At 37.6% G+C, this 22070-nt stretch overlaps 1 protein-coding gene across 1 annotated transcript in view; it reads left to right on the top strand.

The window, feature by feature from the left end:
* The first annotated feature begins 1552 nt into the window (after positions 1-1552).
* Positions 1553-22070, top strand: part of LOC110033431 (proteasome activator subunit 4) — a 72920-nt gene continuing 52402 nt past the window's right edge. Inside the window, 11 exon segments of the mRNA XM_020737405.1 lie at positions 1553-1824; positions 2058-2160; positions 2264-2376; positions 3662-3784; positions 5625-5726; positions 5815-5980; positions 20754-20870; positions 21012-21079; positions 21177-21278; positions 21362-21578; positions 21774-22004. Coding sequence (XP_020593064.1) covers positions 1664-1824; positions 2058-2160; positions 2264-2376; positions 3662-3784; positions 5625-5726; positions 5815-5980; positions 20754-20870; positions 21012-21079; positions 21177-21278; positions 21362-21578; positions 21774-22004 — 1503 coding nt within the window. The 5' untranslated portion in view covers positions 1553-1663.

The raw sequence follows: 22070 nt of genomic DNA, 5'->3' as shown, positions 1-22070 counted from the left end.
CAGATCAATAGTGCTCTGTAATTGCCTCCTGGCCACCATTGTCGCAGGTGCCACCACTGCTACCTGATTGCCACTATCGAAGACGTCGGCGTCATATTTTCTGGCACAATATCTTAACCGCTAGCTTTTCTTTATAATAGCTGGGTCATCACCACTTAGTATTTTCCATTATTTCTCTGGTTGATGACGCTCTACTTATGTAATATTGTAATTTGTCATTTAAAGGACAACAAAGTCTTGTAACTTACAACGTTATAGTAGAATCATTTCAAGTGATTTTTCCTTTCTTGGATTTTTATGGAAGAACTTTTGCTATCTTTTTTTTGTTAATTTATGATAGTGCAATATTTCACTCCACCATCATGAATTTACTAGCACATAACAATTTTATGTTTTAATTAATTAAAAATATAATTCTATAAAATATTAGTCGAAATATATTGATCATTGACAAGAAATTATTCCATACGGACACCGCATGCAGAGATGCATGCGGTGTCCGATCTCCACCGTTGATCATCTCAATCAAAATTTTTTTTTAAAAAAAAGTTGAAAGTGGGGCCCACCGAAATACATCTTTACGGTGATCGACGGTCTAGATCGATGCGGTGTCCGTAAGCAATAATTTTTCATCATTGACGGGTTAAAAAATATTTTGACATTAATGACAAATGTTATAAATCATAAAAACTTTTTTTTAGCATATATGTTCGTATAATACTAATAATTTTGAAGAAAAAAAATCTTGGAACTACTTATTTAAATAAATAATAATAAAAAAGAACTGGATTGTTGCTTTAAAATTTTTTTATCATTGCTACTTATAATACCAGTCACTAGATGCTTGTTTACTGAGTAGAAGATAAATTAATAATTTTGAAGAAAAAAAATCTTGGAACTAATTTAAAAAAATAATAAAAAAAAAGAACTGGATTGTTGCTTTAAAAATTTTTTATCATTGCTACTTATAATACTAGTCACTAGATGCTTGTTTACTGAGTAGAAGATAAAACATATACTTACTCTGATGCCACTCTAAATTTGGGTCGGCGGGGACAGGTTCGGATCTGATCTGAAAATGATGTCCTGAATCGGATCGACATGAACCCGACCCCAAATGGTAAATAGGTCAAATTATCTAACCCAAACCCGACTCGAAAAAATATTCGTGTCAATCAAAATCCAGATTTTTCGACTCGTGTTGGCATGTTAGGTCAATTTTTCACATGCAAAGTTAAATTGGGATGCCGGGTCATGTTACGATCCAACTCGAAAATGATTCAACCCAAATTAGGTCAACCTGAATAGTAAATGCATCACATTTTAACCGGAACATGACTCAAAATATTCCAATTAACCTGAACTCGAATTTGAATCGTGTTAGCTGCATCACCAGCCGACCTATGACCTGAGATGCCTTCGAATATCCGCGGACCCCATGCTTCTCTTTCAGGTTTTAACCGACCTTGTAAGGTCCATTGTTACCTAAACCCAAACCAGACCATTTCCACGTCATGTCTCCCACCCTTTTATACGCCATTCGGTGCTGCTGGCGCTTACTTCCTAGTCTTGGGGAAGAAGCAGGTGCGAGCAAGCAGGCAGGTTGGTATAAAAAGGGAAGCAGGAAGAGGAGCAGAAGGAGATACCCGAGGAGGAAGAAGAGATGCATCTCTATAACGCATGGCTTCCTCCGCAAGTAGCCGAGGAGACGAAAAGGGAATCGGAGTCGTTTGCGGTCGTCGTGAGATCCGTAAAGGAGGCTTGGCGATTGGAGGATCCCGAATCTGTTTACTCCACTCTGAAGTGGATCTCTGTCCTGGACCTGTAATCTTATGGCTTCTTCCTTCTTCTAATCCTCCCCCATTTTTTTTTAATCCGAATTCGGTTTTTATGTGCCTTGCTGATTAGGAAACTTGGTTCTACGTTGCTCGATTCTTGCTCCATTCGTCATTTTGTTTTTTCATTTGATTACTTTGTTATTTTATCCCCGCGCTCCCTAACTGCCATCGTATTTGCATTTTAGTGGATTATGATAGCTTTTTTTTATTGTTTTGTAGCTTTATTAAAGCGAAGAGTGAAGTTTCTTTGGAAGATATAAAGGAGCTGGTTGAGTCTGGTGTGGAGATTTTTAATGCGTCACAGAACAAACTCTACGCCCAGGTAAGTATAATTGAGGTGCTGACAATATTTTCTATTCAGATGATAATTCTACTTGGATGAGTTGTTGCTGTAGTTGACGCTGAGTATTGTATATGGTGATTAGGTTAGATGGGGAAGTATGTTAGTTAAGTTCTTAAAGAAGCACGGCAAGAAGTTATCACTGAGAATCCACTGGAGGCCTTTGTATGATACTTTGATGAGGACGCACTTTAAAAGGTTGGTATCTTGTTTCATTTTTTACTTGGTTGTGTAGATCAAACAGTATGCGGGAGAGCTTTTTAACCCTACAACATTTTCTTTTTCTTGAGTAAAGTGCCAGAGTAGTCCCCTGGTCATTTACATGGAGCCATTTTAGTCTTTGAGTCTATAAAGGTGCCAAATTAGTTCACATACTCTTTTAATATGATCTGAAATGGTCCTAAGGGAGTACTATTTTAGCCCACATTTTAAAAATTAGATGACTAAATTGACACTTCTATAGACTTGAGACTTAATTGCCCCTCCAAATAATCTAGAGACCATTCTGGCAATTTTTTTTTTCTTTTTTTTTAATCCATTAATCTCATATAAACCTCTTTAGCTACACTCTTATTGGGTATTCTCTACCCGCATATGTGATCAATACTATTGATGCAAAAAAAACCTCGCTTTTATATATAAATGCCCGTGCCATGCGAAGAAGATCCATTATTGAGAAGTTCATGAGAGAAAACTAGAACTAGGCTAATGCATGAGGCTAAGCTGATCCATAGTCTATAGAGGAATTGATTTAAAGAGCCTTACCTCTGCATTCAACAATATATTTTCATAATTCACAATGGAATCAACCAAACAACTGCTCTTCATCGACCGCAAGAATTTACAAATTATAGGATGATAAAATAAACTTCCAAGTTGATAGGTTTTATGTATTTTGTTTAAAGAAAATGTTAAAAGCCAATTTTAGAGCTACAGGACTTCGAATTGCTTTCACCTCCACTAGAGTCAAGTTTAGAGATTATTACAGAGAAAATCTAGGAAGGGTAATTCCGTCACTTTCAATATAAAGTTCCATTAATTGTTTAAGATGAGTGAATGATTAAAGCTTTTATAATATTGCAAAGCTAAATAATGTGCATTGAATATGAAACTTCTTAGAATAGTTTTTTAGACTATGGAAATTGGAATCTTGATAAGGTCATAGCCCCTTTATATAGTTAATTCCGTCACTTTCAATATAAAGTTCCATTAATTGTTCAAGATGAATGAATGCCTTAAAGCTTTTATAATATTGCAAAGCTAAATAACGTGCATTGAATATGAAACTACTTAAATAGTTTTAAGACTATGGAAATTGGAAAATTGATGGTTTTTATTATCATGGTTGCTTAGCAAATTATCTACTTTGCAAAGCTATTATTTATTGTCATTTGTCAGTGTGTTGATGGTTTTTCTTAACAAAGTTTAGTTCTATTTCGCTTTTAATAGCCTGACTATTTTTCTAACTGCATATATTGAACAGAAATACAGGTCCAGAGGGATGGCGATTGAGACAACGACATTTTGAGACTGTTACATCTCTTATTCGTTCTTGCCGGAAGTTCTTTCCTGCTGGGTCAAATCATGACATATGGGCGGAGTTTAGGTATTTTTTTTATTGATAGCTACATCCATTTTATTTTTGTTTTGGTTAACTTATCCAAGCAAGTCACTAAACACTGCTCAATGGAACACATTTTGTTTGAATGATTTTTGGATTAGTTTGAAGTGTCATTAGCTGACTTTAATTTTGAGATTTGAAGGTGGCTAATGAAATTAGTTGGAGATTGAATATCCTTACTAGGAGGTTTGCTTGGAGTTAAAAAACTACACTTTTTCTTTCTTATGAGTTTTATTTGAAACGAATAAATTATTTATAGGTTTTAGCTATTTCTAGTGTGGTAAAATATGTTATTACTACTCTTTTCATTAAAAAAAAAAGAGGTTGGGGGGTGATTGGGGGCGGGCTAGATGACTTTTTGCTCTTCTACTTCTAGTTTTAAGTGTGTTGAGCGCTAGGAAGAGTTCAGCTTTGTGAAGAACGAGTTGATTGTTTATGTCAGTTGTGTTTCAAGACCAGATTGAAGCTGGACCACATTGAAATTTTCTTCTTTCTGTTAAACCTGAGGACCAAGTACCTAAAATAAGACCATTTAATGTGAAACCTGAATTGAACTATTTCTTATGTGAAATTTCTTTGAGGTTTGTGTCAATTATTTGTTAGAAGCATTAACAAAACCACTAATTTAATAAACAATGCACTGATTTTTATTATAACCTTCATAATGAATTGTATAAGTATTTCTATATAGCTTTTAAACTAATGTTTGCACCCATATTCTAGTTTGTATTCATTACCTATGAACTTTGGAGTAAGCCTGGTTTCGATCTAGCTAAATTTATAATTGATAGAGTTAGTTTGGTTCTCGATTTAACAAGAACATGTTAAACCGACATCTACTCAGGCGTCTGCCAAATAATTTAAATGCTTGTGTTAGGTGCAAGACTGGGCAATTTAGTCACTTGTTAGTTCTTATTTTGGGTTCTGCCAAAAAATTTAAATGCTTGTGTTAGGTGCAAGACTGAAAGGGCAATTTAGTCACTTGTTAGTTCTTATTTTGGGTATAAATATGGCTTTATATGTTTAGGGGTATGTTATGTGTGATTGTTTTTTTGAATGTAAGGGTTAGCGTTTTGGAGAGATCGCCCGACTCTTGAATTGTAGGTGTTTATCTTTTATGTATTTGGGATTGATGAGGGGTTGTGGTGTGGTTAGCACTGCCATGAAACATAGCTAATTTAGGTTAAAAAATAATTTCAAAAGGGACATTATTTTCATGAGCAAGTTTGTGTAAAATATAAACTGAGGAGTATGATTATTTAGTAACAAGAGATTTACTACAACCATGGATAGAAGTATGAAGATATGCATAATAATAGAAAATTTTAGGATTGAATGTTTTTTTTTTTTTTGTAAACAGGGATATTTGAGAAAGCCAAATGATAATTTAAGTATAATTTAGTTCAAAAGAAATTCAGCAAAAAATTAATAACCATTCAGATCACAATTCTATTGGAAGCTTCACCGTTTTTAAAAAACCTGTTTTCAATCAGTCTCACAAACCAATATTAAATATGCTAAGAAGAAAGAATAGGATAATATATCAAAAACACATAAAAACTTATAAAATGATATCTGATCCATGATGACAATGTCTATTTTACCGCTAGCAAATGACATAATGGCAAATAAGGATAATCACATAAACTTGATACATCAAAAGGTGCTGTCGATCCATTAACACAATGACTCACTCAGAACTGACTTATACATCTCTTAATACATAATCGTTACTAAGAAAAAGCTAAAAATTTTCTTCTTTACCTTCTACTTCTGCTTTACTGAAATCTGTTTTAATTTTGTTGGGTTTGTTACAAATTTGTAGGCCTTTTATGGAAAATCCTTGGCATAATTCATCTTTTGAAGGTTGTGGTTTTTTAAGGCTTTTTCTAACTACGAACTTAGAGAATGAAGATTTCTACACAAGGTGAATATAATGTCTATTTTATTGAGAGTAATTCCTTTTGTTTTCCTACATTTGTTCTTTGAATGATCCAATATTTCTGGGCTTGCAGTGACCGGATCAGAGAGTTCCTGGACCTATGGAGCTCCATTCCGAATTGCCAATTTTGGGATATCCAGTGGGCCTCCATTCTTGCACGTTGTATAAAGAATTGCAAGTCAATTGATTGGGAATGCTTTTTACCTGCACTTTTTACACGGTACCTAAATATGTTTGAGGTGCGCAAAAACTTATTTACATGTTTGTTTTGCATCATTTGGCTTAGTTTATCAATTTAAAAAACCTCCTAGCGTACAATAAATTCATTCATTTACATTTTGATCCAGCTCTCTCTCTCTCTCTCTCTCTCTCTCTCTCATTTTGATCCAGCTCTCTCTCTCTCCTCTCTCACCCACTCTCAAAACCCTTCAACTCTCGCAATTACCAATTCCATTCCTTTTTGATCCAGCTCTCTCTCTCTCTATCAAAGCCCTTGAAATTCCGCAACTGCCAGTTCCATTCCTTTTGTTCCTACACAAAATCCTATCTATCAAACCCTATTCTCATGCTATCGCCAACCTCCCCATCAATATATTTTTGATCATCGTCAACTCTACCAAGTACACAACCGATGCTTCTACTGACCCTTAGCATCAAACTTCATGTTCGACTTCCTAAATTCTCTCAACCTCAACCTAGATAGGCTCTTAGCATCAAATTTCATGTTCCTAGCCCTCCTAAACTCTCTCAACCTCAATCTAGATAGAGACTTTTCAACCCTTTTAGCTCCTGATTCTCCTCAGCCACACTAGTTTCAGCCTCACTCATTCGCTCTTTGCCTCAACTTTGTGCACACTCCCGCTTCATACTTAGACATGTGAGCTCCCAGGGCACTGCAAGCCCATTGATCTTCGATATGATCAAAATCCTTTACAATCTATAGTTTGCTATGCTAGTTTCCTGTTTAGCATATTGTACCATCTTAAGTTTAGTGACTTTATTGCATTCAAATACCTATATAAATTAGGTTTTCTTTCCCACTACTACTCCGTAGCTCTCCACTGTAGGAATAAAAACAGTTTGAAGACCTTATGTTCGTTTATTTTTTTATTTAACTTGAGTTGTATTTTCATGTCTAGTGATAATTGTAAATTGGAGCTCAAAGATCCCACATTCATCAGAACTTTGATCTGATTGGAAAGAATAACTTTCCACTGCTTTTATTCTATCTTTAATCCACCCAGAATCCCACCTCTGCATTCGTTGATCTTTGATCTGATCTAAATTTGTAGATATCACATTCTTCGTATCTTTGATTAGACCTGGAAAAAAATACCTCATGCATCCATCTTATGTTTGATCTTTGCTAGATTACCACATGTACATTGAGCTAGCCGGAGTTTGACTTCATTGGATGTTTATTTTGCTAGAGTTTTGCTTTTTTTTTTTTTTAATCTTTGATGCAAGTTCAAGGAAATGAATGCTCACCATTGTGGATATACTTGGACCAAAATCTTAGTAGTAAACTTATTGTCACTAGATTGCAATAGGTATGGTTATTGGAAGGCTTCAGCATTCTTGACATACCCATGACCTCCAATTAGTGTTAGGTGAGGTGCTATCATTAGTTTTGAAACCATCAACGAGAAAGGAAGATAGCAGGGTTGCATTTGCTACAGTGTAATACACGTATGCCATTTATAGTAATAATAAGTTTTTAAAAGAAAAAAAAGAGTTTAAATATGATACGGTGTATTAATTTTTAAGGTTAGGCCTCAAGAGATAAACATAATATTTTGTCGTAATCTGAAATAGGCGAACTAGATAAGAAATATTTTGCAAATTCATTGGTTCATCAAACAACTAATTATCTTTTAGTTTCTATTAAGAGCACAAAAGAAAAAAAGTAATAAATTGTATAGTAGCTCATGGTTGTATATAAAGGTTAGTACAAATGTTTTTTTTGGGCAACATATAGATCCTTAATGTTGAATTGGCTTTATTTGCTTTTAGAAGTGGCTTTGGCTGCCAAAATAGTCAAAAAAAAAAAAAGTAATAATAATTAGAAAAGTAAATGATTTATGAAAGTTCTACCAATGATATGCATTATGTATAATAGAATTACCATATGCTAAGTATGCGAATAAAGAATTTTGTTTTTGAGTATTTTGATTATTCTCAAGAGGTGTGCCAAGGCTTCATGCAATTAAAAAATTATTGGCAAAAATATATTATGGGCATACCCGGTATCTATAAATGATGCACAAATACCAATAATAATGCGAATAAGTTGATGAAACTTTTTCATAAACCAACATGTGTAGAAGTGCACTTTTGAATGATAAATGTTTCTAACTCAACCCAAGGATTTCAGTAGGTCCTTGGGGGACCCCTCACTAACCAAGCTATTATTTTACACTCTTCAGGGTCCCAACACAAAAATGTTTAGTGTCTTAGTTGATTAGGCATATACATGCAAATGACCCAACTTTGATCTTGCTATGAACCATTCACAAATGTTCCAAATTTGATATTGCTATGAATCATATGTCATTGACCTCATGGTGAATATATGTCATGCCGACAAACCGACAAAAAATCAAATTCAATTAATTAGGTTGTCTTGCTTACAGGGTGAGATCATAAGATCTACTTCATTTTGCTTTGCATATAATGTGAGGTCGTAAGACCTATTGTGACAAATAGCCTACAGGGTTAGGTTATTAGTCTCACTGTTAGACCTACTCTAATATGTGAGTCGTATGTCCCGCATCCAAACATGCCAAAATTTAAGATTGTAAACAAGTCAAAACCAGGCTATACACCCCAAATATTAAATCAAAACTTAGGCTTTCAAATGAATATAAACCCCATTCGAATTAAACTTTGTCATTCCAAGAGTTAAGAGCCCCATCTTAATTAAACTTGGGCCTCTAATGGTTGTAAGCCCCAACTTTATTATTTTGGGCCAATATAAAGTCATCAAGCCCACTAAATTAAAGCTCAAAAATTTTAATCGACGTGAAATTTGTCCCAAAATTTTGGTTTTCCAGCGGATACGAGCCAAAATCAAACCCTTATTTGATCAGTTTCCAAGCTAAGAACCTATTTTTGTAGGCGTCCCTCTCTCTCTAAAAAATCATGTGCTAATATCATGCACTTAAATATTTTTGCCGGACACCTTAATTTTCCTGTGAACTTGTGCTAAGTATTAGAAATTATAGAAGGCTATTGATTTTGTGTTAGTATATGCATGCTTGTTCATACATGTGAAGAAAGAAATAAGGGAAAAGCAATAATATTAATATGGGAATATAATAATTTTAATTACTCTTAACATTCGTCCACAATCTCGCAATGCTACCAAAAGGAACATCGGGAGTTTGTATAATTCAACATTAAGAGATCCAAACTGGGAGCTATTTAACATTTTTTAGAATTGCCAATTCTAGCCAATCTATTCTAGAATTAGATATACTCAAGGAAGCTGAGAATAGTCAATGCTTTGATGTTGGGCCAACATTGTCATGACCAAATGTGGTAAAATTTTTATGCGAGATGGGATCCTTACACAATCTTCATGAGCTCCTCGTAAGCTCTTCACATGATTCACACAGGATCTTTATAGATAGCCTCTCGAGTTTTCATAGGATCCCATGAGATATTATATCATGGGATCCTCTCAGAATCTTATAAACACAAAGACAAAGATGAATTGTTTAACTAAGAGACTAAAACAAGGCTTGTAAGATCACACGAGCAAGCGAAGCAAACATGAGCAGCAGTCAGGCCAGGCGCATTTAGTGAGTTTGAAAGTCACTTGCAAGGAACTTTGCCATTGAAAGCTTTGCCTCATAAACTTTAGGCGCCTTACCTAGCTTCTCCGCTTATGTTGGCACCCCCTGAACAGTGCTACTTTTGAAAAAGGTTGGAAGGAAGAGATGTTGCGAGATATAGTCCACTACTATTGAGTCAACAAAACTTTATTCTTATAGGGGATAAGCTTGCTGGCCATATTTTTATATTAAGCACCGGCTTCTTACTCGAGATTCAAATAAAAGTTACCTTAGAATACAAGGATTTAACCCAAAAGATTTTTGTCAATATGAGGTGTTCACTTGTGTTCTCTAATGTTTAAGCCACTGGCAACAAGCTATTAGACCGATGTCTACGACGCCGTCCGCCAAATAATTTGAAAACTTATGTTAGACACAAGACTAAATGTGCAATTTAGTCATTTATTAGTTTTTAAATATATAAGGTTTTATATGTTCTTGGTTATGTTATGTGTGTTCGTTGTCTTGAATCTTATGGTTAAGGATTGGGAGAGATTGCCCACCTTTGGAATTGTAGATGTTTATCTTCTATGTATTCGGGATTCTCCATTCGAATCACACGACATACTAGATCACAGTGTTGCCTTTGCGATCGAACCTCGCAATATAGTCGCGACTCAAGCTAGTGGGGAAGCCAACATCAGAACCACGACGTATAGTAGTTCTCCCTTTGTGATAAAAAATCATCGTGGTTGTAATGATGACCAAGGAAGTAGATGTTTTGGAGGAGAAGCTAGAGGGAGAGATGAACCGAATCTGGTATGGAATGAAGGAGTGTTTCTCGTACATGGAGGGGCAATTCATATCCATAAAGGGGAGATTGGCTATGGAAGAAATGATGAATAAGATCGTGAAGTTTCTGACAAATCCGTTGTCTCTTGCTGCGGGATCGAGCGACGACATTTGGAGCAAACACAAGCGGTAACAATCAGAAGGATTAGCACATAAGTGCAGCTTTGGTGCCTTAGGCAGACATGGAGCAATGGAATCAGAACCAGACTCGAGCGACAAACATTTGGAAGGAATAATATTACATCTGGATGGCTGGAATGAGTGGTAATAGGTGGAACAGGACAACTTATGATTCGGGACTGGAGAAGATAGATTTGAAGGATTTCGGCTTGGAACAGGGAACCACGGTGGGCAGGACCCTGATCGAGGGTTGCATCCAACCAAGCCAATGCCTTTTGTTAGGGCAGCCTTCTTGGCAGAAGGTGACTCAGCAGCCTATTGGGACGGGTGAGCTGATTATGGGGCGAGCCATACTTATGAAAGAAGAGAAAACATTATGGGCTAAGGTAGGGAACGCAACCCCCACTTCATGAGTGGAATGAATTTTATTCAAAGAAATTGGGTAAGAGACTCATGCTTAAGGAGGTTGAAATTGTTAATCTTTAAATGAGATGATGCCTATGGTTGGGTTTATCACGTGGAAAGATACTTTATTGTTAATTGGCTGATGAATGAAGAAAAATTAATAGCGACGACTATGTATTTGGAAGGTAAGGCTCTAGCGTGGTATCAATGAAGAAAACAACATTAGCCCATCAGAACATGTGACCGATTGTTGAAGCGTTTCAAAATCACACAGGAAGTGGATTTACACTAGTGATTTTTTGCATTTGTCTAGGAAAGGTCCATCATAGATTTTATAGAGAAGTTTGAGATGCTATTTGGTCATTTGAGAGGGATATCAAAAGTACTGTTGTAAGGAAACTTTATGAAGGGATTAAAACCAGAGATTCGAGTAGCACTTCGTCCGATGAGACCATGTGGATTGAGGAAAACTATAAAATTAGCTTAGTTTGTTTGATAAAAATGCAATGAAATGGGCTAACAGGACTATAACAAGTGAAGCGTCGTACTAAAATGCTATAACCACGATAATATCAAAACTATAACAAGTGAAGCATCGTACTAAAATGCTATAACCACGATAATATCAAAAACTCAAATAGTGGTATTCTAGAGGGAGAATCTGCAGGGCAGGAATAATGGGCCACGACCAGGGTTAACATTTAAATATCTTTTTGAGATAGAGATTCAGAAGCAACGAACTAAGGGATTATGTTTTTGGTGTGGCGAGAAATTTGTCCCAAGACACACTTGAAGGATCAAAATTTACAGGTTCTCACAGTATGTGATGAGGAGGAGGTAGAGGATTGAAGAAGCAGAGGAGATTATGGTGGAGGAAAAACATCCTCACTTGGATGTCTTAGAAATCTCATTGAACTCGGTGGTGGGGTTAACACTGAACCACACTATGAAACTTCAGGGATATATCAGAGAGCAAGATGTAATGTTGTTGGTAGATAGTGGGGCTACTGACACATGAACTTTTGCAATTATGATGGCGATGGGGCAGGTGGAGAAAAAAAGGGGAGTTTATAAAATTGTGATTTTAACACTGTAAGATATTTAGGTGATGAAAGATTTTCTTCCACTGGATTTAGGAAGCACTGACGTGACATTAGGTATGAAATGGTTGCAGTCTTTAAGGGATACTAAGATGAATTGAAAATTTTTGCCAATGGAGTTCCAGTAGGGAGACAAGATGGTAGTGCTCTTGGTTATGCAAGTCCTTGGTGACACTCAAGCCCATAATTAAGGCAATATAGGATGCAAGGTTGAGATTCTTGACCGAGTTGTATAGCATGGAATAGACACATGACATGGCGTAGGCAGAGTTTCAGACACTGATCCGACCACTCCCACAATAATTTAAATAAAATTTTCAGTTGCCACACGAATTGCTTCCTTGGAGGGAACACGAGCATGCAATAAACTTGAGATTGAGGGTTTCTTCTATTAGTGTGCGCCATACCGCTTCTTTCATGGTTTCAAGTCAACACTAACAAAGTTGGTTGAATCTTCTGGTACAAGTGGAGGCGATCAAATTATGAAGATGGAGCTTAAGCTTCACGTAGACTTGAAAAGACCATTGAAAATACATTGCAATGATCCAAAATCTACCATTGTTGTTCTTATTGGAAGTGATAAAAGTATCTTAGATGATAATTTTGGGGAATACAATCTATGATTGGAGCAAAAAATGAGATGTTTTTCTGTCTTATAGATAGAGAGTGGATGACTACAATGCCAAAACTTCTTAACATGGATTGGGTTAACAATGTGAAACATTTTTTCAAATATTTTACAGGCAACTTCTAGGCCTTACTTCGAGCATTGGAGAGCTCATTTGTATGTAAATACAAGTATGCAAATGTTGAATTTAGAAGAATTCTAGCAAGGGACATGCTACAACATCTATGGACTAGTCCAATATCTAATGCAAGTAACAACTATTGATGTCGTCTTAGGCAGTTGATCAATTGAGGTCTGTTCAGTGGGAGTCGCTAATTGTGTTGCAATTGATCAAATATTGAGAGACATTGTGAACAACAAGAAGATGATTACACCAATATATTTTATTTGATGCATTAGACACTTTCAGGGAGACGATTGAGTTAAAAATGGTGGGATAGGAATCAATACGTGACAATGAAGTGTTAATTAAATTCAAAAGATTTTCAGTTTATGACACCATGTGGGAGTCATACATATGAGTTTATCTGACAACCGTTTTCTCTCTTCCACCTCGAGGACAATGTCTTTTTGGGTTGGGTGTAATGTTAAACCGGCGTCTATGGCATTGTCCACCAAATAATTTGAAAACTTATGTTAGGCGTAAGACTAAAAGGGCAATTTAGTCATTTATTGATTATTATTGTGGGATATAAATAGAGCTTAATATGTTTAAAGTTATGTTATGTGTTATTTTTGTCTTAAAATTTAGGGTTAGTGTTTTGAGAGATCATCTACTCTCGAATTGTAGGTGTTTATCTTTTATGTATTTTGGATCGTATCATTTGATTTGATATCAGCGGAATAAAATCTATTATTTCTTCCATAATTTTTGCGGAAACTTGTCTCGTTCCTATCACAAGCTTATTTAAGCTGATCTCTTTGATGCAGCAAGCATGCACCCCATGCAGGTTAAAATTGGGTAGCTGAACAACTTAGCACCATCTTTGCTATTGTTCTTATTTTCAACCTTTCGTTTTACTTTCCCCTTGATCACACTAGCAAATGAAGTGGGTGCAAGTGGTAGCATAGGTAGAATGGTGCTCGCGATCACTAGAGTGGGTGAAACTGGTGCCAAAAAGATGAAAATGATTGGGAGCAGTGATCAATTAGCTCTTGGATGAGCGTTCATGGGGACAATGATGATTTTATGGAACTTGATAGAAATGTTAACATCGTGGCTATAGTACAATATCAGAAATCATAAGAGACGACATCTTTATTTGATAAATCTTTTATTAGTACTTGAATATCTGTTTATATGCAAGAGAAGAGAGGAATAAGGTAATGACAATATCCATCATAATGAGTACAAGAATAAGTACCGTAAATTTTGTATAAGTATCAAGCATGTGTGTTACTATTGATATGGTAATATAATAACTATAATAACTTCTAATTCTAAGATGACTTCACAATCCATATTGTAGTTTTCCGATTTTTATTCTTTCTAAATATGGTGCTGCAACCCATTTACTGATTCATCTTATGATTGTAACTACTAGTTAACATGTTTTTACTAATCCACTATATATCTTGGTTTCTTGATGCAAAATTAAGGAACTGCAATACAAAATGTAACTGTAGGCGTATTACCAAACATGGCCTAATTAATGATATGATTAGTTATATATTCATTGATTAATCATTTTATTGTGCTTAATTTCTTTTTTTTTAATTAAAAATGATGATACTCTTATTGAGTAAGCATGTAATTGATGACTCATTACTAATTATTCAAGTTATATTTTCTTTATTTGAAATAGAACCTTGAATAAAGTTGAATTTGTAATGTGTGTCTATCAACGGATTAAAGGTCTAATCATTTGATATTTCCTTTATTCAAAACATAGACAATGGTTATGCCGCGCCTCTACTCTCTTCATACCCATCTGATTAATTGTAAAAAAGTTGTATGCGGTCTCTTTTTTCATTTTTATGTTTTTAGCTTTTACTGTTGCAACGTGTGGAGTTCATTTAATGTTTGAATGCGAAGGAGTTTCTGAGCCCGCATTTGAAAATAATATTACAGGCTGATACTGGAGTTAGCCCGAAAAACAATAGAACATTAATGTTGTTGCTGAAAATTCAAAGAAATCACAACAAATGTTCTTAAAACAGGAATAAAATAGCACAAAGCAGAAATAAGCTCTAGGGCAAGGACAATAGTGGTGAATTTTGGCTGGACAGCTGGTATGAGACGGCCTAGGAGTTTGCGGCAACAGTTAGGGTTGCTGGAAGGAGCGACATCAACAGGTGGGGTGCAGGAAGGGCTGACGGCGTCGGATTGGGTGTTGAAAGGGTTGACGACAAGTTGGGGTGCACGGGGGCTGGTGACAGCAGGTGGGGTTGCAAGAAGGGCTAACAAGTGCAGTTTGGAGTGCAGGAGGGGTTGGCGGCAGCAGGTGAGGGTGTAGGAAGAACTAGCGACAACCGATGGGGCTGCAGGAAGTACTGGTGGCAGCAAGAACAGAAAAGGATGGACATAGTGAAGCTGGCTACGAGGCGTGGAGAACTAAACCATAACACAGAGAACAACATATCTATAATAACGAATAACCAGGGGACCTCTCCTTTTGGGCGGTAGCCCAACCCTGAGCCGGATCAGTCCGGTTCAGCTTCTTGCTAAACTAGTTTGGCTGACTCAGGCCCCCAACCTTCGCGCCAGTCTTACGGTGTTGGGGAAGCTTCGACTTCATTTGTCGAAACTTCTGACAATTTATAGTACGTTGTCAAGTCCGCTACATTGAACCCCGGTTCAACTTCTTGCTAAACTAGTTTGGCTGACCCAGGCCCCCAACCTTCGCGCCAGTCTTACGGGGTTGGGGAAGCTTCGACTTTATTTGTCGAAACTTCTGATAATTTATAGTACGTTGTCAAGTCCGCTACATTGAACGTAGTTGAAAAGTTGTAGTCCTTTTGGTAGGTTGATCTTGTACATGTTGTCATTCAACTTCTAGAGTATTTTGAAAGGTCCATGTGCTGCAGGCTTGAATTTCTCGAATGCTCCCATTTGAAATCTTTCAGGAAAATCTTCCTTTCTTAATCTAGATCCAAACCAAATCCCCTTTTTGAGAATTCATCTTCTTCCTATTCTTATTTGGATATGTCTGGTACTTGTAGTTTTGCTTAGTGATTCCCTTACCAACCTCCTTGTGGAGCTTATGAATCTCTTGTACCCGCTCCTCAACATTCTCACTAATCTCTGATGTTGGTATGAGCGGTACTGAGTCAAGTTGAGTGAGGGGGTTGCGATCACACACATTCTCAAATAAGGCGGGTCATGTATTCTTGACTCATGGATTTGTTGTAAGCAAACTCGGCTTGAGCCAAAATCAAATCTCATTGTTTAATATTCTTTCCCAAAAAGCACCTAAGAAGGTTCCCTAGGCTCTGATAGAACAAGCAACTATCAACTCTGTAATGCTGCTCGGTATGCTTCTCCTGACACTGTTCCTAGATTTTCCCAAAATCCTCGTTTGTCCCTTACAATTCCTTTACTATCTCAAAGCTTATAACTCGAGCCTGCATTGTCGTGATCAGCAAGTGACGACGACTGTGTGCGTCAGCTATGCGGTTCTGGTTGCCCGCATTGGTCTTAAGCTTGAACTGGAACAACACTAAGAACTACACTCAAGAAGTGCGTCGACCCTTTCAGTTTGCTCTAGTTATTCAAGAAATTCAAAGCCTCATGATCCACAGACAAATTGAGCTCACCCATTAGTAGGTATTGGCTCCAGTGATCAAGAGCTCTCATAATAGCATAGAACTCCTTGTCGTACGTCAAATATTTCCTCTTAGACTAATTTGGCTTCTTACTGAAGAAGGCTATTGGTTGGCCTCCCTAGCTCAACACTGCTCCTAAATCCCCATGTTGGATGCATCCCCCTCCACCTCGAACAATTGATTGAAATTCGGTAATGGCACCTTCTCCTTTATTGTGTCGAAACCGGTCTGAGCTACATCTGTCTACTAGAATTTCTCGCCTTTCAAAAGCTCTTTCAGGGGAGCGGTGATGTTACGAAAGCTCCTAATGAATCACTTGTAGAATAATGCCTGCCCCATTAACTATCTCAGTTTGGTAGAGGATTGCGGAGCGGTTCAACTCACAATTGCTTCGATCTTTATAGGATCTATCTGGATGCCTGCATTAGACACGATATAACCCAAAAAATATTAGTGTGCTTTCAAAACGTGACTCTTCTTTGAATCGGCATATAACTTTTCTTATTGCAAAACCTCGAATGTCGTCCTTAGGTGCTGCAAATGCTCCTCTGATCTGCTGTATACTAGAATGTTGTCGAATTAAACCACTACGAACTTCTTGACGTGGGCCAGAACACCTGATTCATCAATCCCATGAACATATTGAGCGCATTAGACAATTCGAGAGGCATGGCCGTCCACTCATATAATCTATCCCTGGTTTTGAAAGCAGTATTTCACTCGTAACTAGGTCTCATCTGGATCTCGTAATAACCACTGCGTAAGTCGATATTAGTGAAGTCTGACTCTATGCAACAGATCCAAGAGGTCGTCCAGGCAAGGTATGAGAAACCTGTGCTTGATAGTGTTCTTGCTGTTGGTCCGACTGTCAATGCACATCTTCCACGATCCACATTTCTTGCGTACCATTAAGGCGAGAACAACACTTGAACTGCTACTTTCTCTGACCAACCCTCTCGCGACGAGATTTTGTACCTGCTGTTACTACTCCTCGTACACTGCAGGTCTCAATTTGTAGGCAGGCCTATTTGGTAATACTGATCCTGGTATGAGATCAATGGTGGCAATCTCTTTGAAAGATTGGCGGTCATCACATCTTGGAAGTCACTTAACGGTGGTTATATAGATTTTAGTGTCTCAATCTCCTCCGTTCCCTCTAGTAAAAAGACCAATGTCATTACCATTGGAGCTTCGCGGACAAAATGCATGAAGGTGGCTCTCAGAACTACCGTCTTCTTTGTGACGTTTGCGTCTTTCGCATCCTTGACAGGTAAACGCAGGATGCATCTCCCATCCTTTTTAAATGTGTAAATATCCTTAAAGTCCTCGTGATGGGTTTTGCGTTGGAATTGTCATGGCCTCCTCAAAAAAGTATTACACGCTGTCATAGGGATCACGTCACACTACACTTCCTCCTGTAGTTGACCCCCAATCGAAAATAAAACCAAGCACCACTAATCCGCTCGTATCTCATTTTCCCTTTTCAATCAGGTAAGAGAGTAGTATTGAGGATGCTTCAGTGTGACAACCCCCCAGTTTCTTCACCATCAATGTGGATATTACATTCTTGCACCTCCCACCAGCGATAATCAAACTGCAAATTTTGCCATTCATCATAAACTTAGTGCAAAAATAATGTGCTTCAGCCATGAATGGTCATTCTTCGGTTTCATCTGTAGGACTCTTCATATGATTAACATCTCACTCTCTTCTCCTTGGAACTGAAGTTCCTCCTCTATATTCAGCCATGAATGGTCATTCTTCGGTTTCATCTGCAGGACTCTTCATATGATTAACATCTCTCTCTCTTCTCCTTGGAACTGAAGTTCCTCCTCTATATTCTCCTTTGATTCCTCTTTCTCTATTTCCTCGATGGTGCTCTGCTCCGTGAATGAAACAACTTGACTTGTGGGACAGCCGGAGTCTGTCTATAGCCGTGACATATGGAACAACTCATGATAGGTACTATATCGGGTGAGCTACTTTTTTCTGGCTTCATTTCACTCAGATCTGTCTTATCACTTCTTTACTCGCTCTTTCTACTCCTCTAGGGTGTGATTGCCTGAATGAGGATGGATTTTTGAATGAGGTTGTTGCCAGCTCAGTTTCTGTTGTCTTTCCACTTTAAAAGCTAAGGTTTTGATATCTCCTAGTGATCAATAGGGTTGCAGCTACACCACGTTTTAGCGCACTTCAGGACTCCAAATAGAAGGTTATGGTATGTTCCAACTCACATTTTATCTATAATTAGTCAAACTGTGTTGTGACCCCCTCCATCGATAGTCTCTCTGCTACATGTGGTGGAGTCCCAAATACATATCCTGGAGATAATGAGGAGGCATGTATCTTATCTGTATCTCTCTTATTTTCTTCTCTCACTTAGTAATCTTGTCATCGCCCGTTCTCTTTCTCTGTCTTTGTAAATTTTCCCACCACATGGAGGTGCTCTTTTAAGCTTGATAGCCGCAAGCTTTACACTTTTATCCTCGGGCACTTCTTTATACTCAAAGATTCTCTTAATTTCTGCAACCATTCAATAAAGTCGTTTGGATCCATAACTCCATCGAACTTTGGTAGATGCATTTTGATGCCAAAATCCCAGTGTCCTCCATATGTAGCCTCCTCTTTCAGCCTCCTCTTTCAGCCTCCTCTGATACTCCATATGTAGCCTCCTCTTTCAGCCTCCTCTGATATGAATTATTTTCCTCATCACTAACGTCTTCCCTATGGAACGTAGCCTCCTCTGATACTGAATTATGAAGCGCTGGGGCCTATTTTCCTCATCACTAACGTCTTCCCTATGGAACGGATTCAGACCCTCGATCCTTTCTCCTCTTTGATTTTCTCGCTCACAATCAAATGTAATTTTCCTCTGGGTTTCCTCATTAATTTGCACAATTCTTTGCTGAAGCCGACAAATCTCTCACTGTATCTCATCCCTGGTGTGTTCTGACTTTTATTTTCGTAGTGGCTTGATTAGGGTTTGGGGATTAGAAGATGTGGTTAAGGATAGGAAATAAAATTTTTTGTTGGGGGTGGGGGGAGAGGGTAAGGTGGATGCTAGGATAACATAAGATAGGTTTAGGATTAGACTAGCTATGATACCAATTGATACCGGAGTTAACATTAGGATTAGACTAGCTATGATCCCAATTGATACCGGAGTTAACCCGAAAAACAACACAACTTGAATATTATTGCTGAAAATTTAAAGGAAAAATAACAAAGGTTAAAACAAAAATAAAATAGCACGGAGGGCTCTAAAGCGAGGACGAAAGTGGTGAACCTGGCTTGACACTTGGTGGGAGGCGTTCTAGGAGGTTGCGACAGCAGATGGCGTGCTGGAAGTGGTGGCAGCAACAGGTTGGGGTGCAGGAAGGGCTCGCGGTGGCGGATGAGTGTGCAGAAAGGATTGGCCGTGGCAGGTTGGGGTGCAGGAGGGGCTGGCTGCGGTAAGTGGGAATGCGAAGAGGACTGGTGGCCTCAGAGGGTGCAGGAAGGGTTGTAATGATGAGCGCAGAGAAGATGGCAGCGAGCCAGAGAGGGGCATAGGTAAGGGATTATGAGGTGATAGTCACCACATTGGAGCATGATACATCCTAAGCACCACATTTTTTCGGATACAACCCTATCAAGGGAGAAGCACCGACGGAAAGAATTCTCAATGAAGAAAAACTAAACCCTAACATAGAGAACATATTTATAATAACAAATAACTAGGAGGGAGGTGGGAGAGAGACCTCTCCCCTTGGGCGGCAGCCCCCCCCAAGCAGGTTCGGCCCGATTCTGGCCCACAACTTCCACGTGATAAGCTGCAATCTTAGTGGTTGCATCTTGAAACATGGGACCACGGTAAAAATCCTGGTTTCAAATGACTATAACAAAACTAGATTACGCTAATCTTTTTTTGGCGCCAAACAGCCTCTTCAAAGCTAAATTAGGATGAGTATGTGTTTAGAGCATGAGAATTCCTGTCAATAAGAACTATAAGAAGTGGCTGATGATGTACCCAGCCTTACCCTTAACCTCTAAGAAATTAGCTAATAACAATTAATTCAAAACCGTGACCTTAAATCATATTGGAAGTAGCCTAACCATTTTAATTTTTAATTGGATTACGTCTTGACAGTTGATGATGTCCAGATCAATTTTATTTTATTTTTGATTCCAAAATAAAGCTTCTACATTACTGAGTTTATACTTCTTTGTCTCATTATCATTCGTGATGTCAGCTTTAAGCTCTTTCATGCATTCATTTCCCCTCACTCTCATTCAATTATGTTCACTTTGAAAAGAACAAATCTCTTTGCAAATGTGTTAACTCCGAGTAATTTCTGTTAACTATTTATTTCAATTGTCTTCCCAGGTTCCCGTATCAACTGGAAACGGAACGTATCCTTTCCCTCTTGAGGTTCCTAGAAATACAAAGTTTCTGTTTTCCAGCAAAAGTGGCACACCTGCCAAAGCTATAGCAAAATCAATTGTAAGGTTCCTTTTTCAATTTGGAGAACTGATCAACGTCATTTCATAATTGTGTTTTTTTCATTCCACCTAGCTGCAATTTCTTCAATAGTTGAATGCTTCAGTATGCTGCATGATAAAATAATTCTGTATATCACTGCAGGTTTATCTCTTTAAACCTGGTAGTTTGGCGCATGAGCACTTTGAGAGATTAGTGTGTCTTCTGGAGCAGTTAATTTCCTACTTTCCCATTTTATTCTAATTTTAACAAACGAGTTTTGGTTATATTGCCACATTCAATTGATTTACACTAACTTCGTTATCCTAGATATTATCATCCCTCAAATGGAGGTCGTTGGACTCATTCCTTGGAGCGCTTATTAAGATACTTAGTAATTAGCTTTCAAAAACGCCTTCAGCTTGAACAACTGTAAGAAGTCCCTAATGACGTTGATCAAAGTAATTTGGTTTATCGTGTTGAGATGTATATTCTTATCATTGATATTCGTGCAGTTACAGTAAGGGTGACAAACAGTCTCACTTGTCTTTGGGAAAGTTGGAAAGATCTTCTTTTGTTAAAGTGGCCTTGAAATTAATTGATCGTGGTCAATATAGCAAAACTGAAACACTTTCAGAAACAGTTGCTGTAGCAACTTCAGTATTAGCATATGTGGAACCTTCCTTGGTTCTTCCTTTCATTGCATCTCGATTCCAGTTGGCCTTGGAGACAGTGAGTATATCTTGATTTTTTTTTTTCATTTGCTGGACTTGGCAACTTTATTCTGAACAGCCATGCATTCTCTCTTATAGGCTGTCAAAAGTCCTTGATCCTTATTTAATTGGTTTTATTAAAGCTTCTACTATGGCAAATTGCTAAGGCATCTTTATTTTTCTTTCTGTTGTTCCTTTTTCTATCTCCAAAAAGATGACTGCCACCCACCAGTTGAAAACTGCTGTTACCTCAGTGGCTTATGTTGGCCGTGCTCTCTTTCTTGCCTCTTTGTTGTCCGCTCCCCAAAAGGAGGATTTAAATGCTACTGATTCTTTGGTAGATGTTGTTGCAATGTCACTGTCTAATGCATTGCTTGGAATGGATGCAAATGATCCTCCAAAAACCTTAGCCACTATGCAATTGATTGGTTCCATATTTTCCAATGTAAGTATTGTAGTTCTTATTGCAAATGATACATAGAATGGATAATACGTCTAAATCTTTTCCTTT

The sequence above is a fragment of the Phalaenopsis equestris genome, unplaced genomic scaffold (genome assembly GCF_001263595.1).
Source record: "Phalaenopsis equestris unplaced genomic scaffold, ASM126359v1 Scaffold001181, whole genome shotgun sequence".
In the NCBI taxonomy this organism is placed as follows: domain Eukaryota; kingdom Viridiplantae; phylum Streptophyta; class Magnoliopsida; order Asparagales; family Orchidaceae; genus Phalaenopsis; species Phalaenopsis equestris.
The sequence above is the reverse complement of the archived record's forward strand: the minus strand, read 5'-3'. Positions and strand labels throughout refer to the sequence as shown.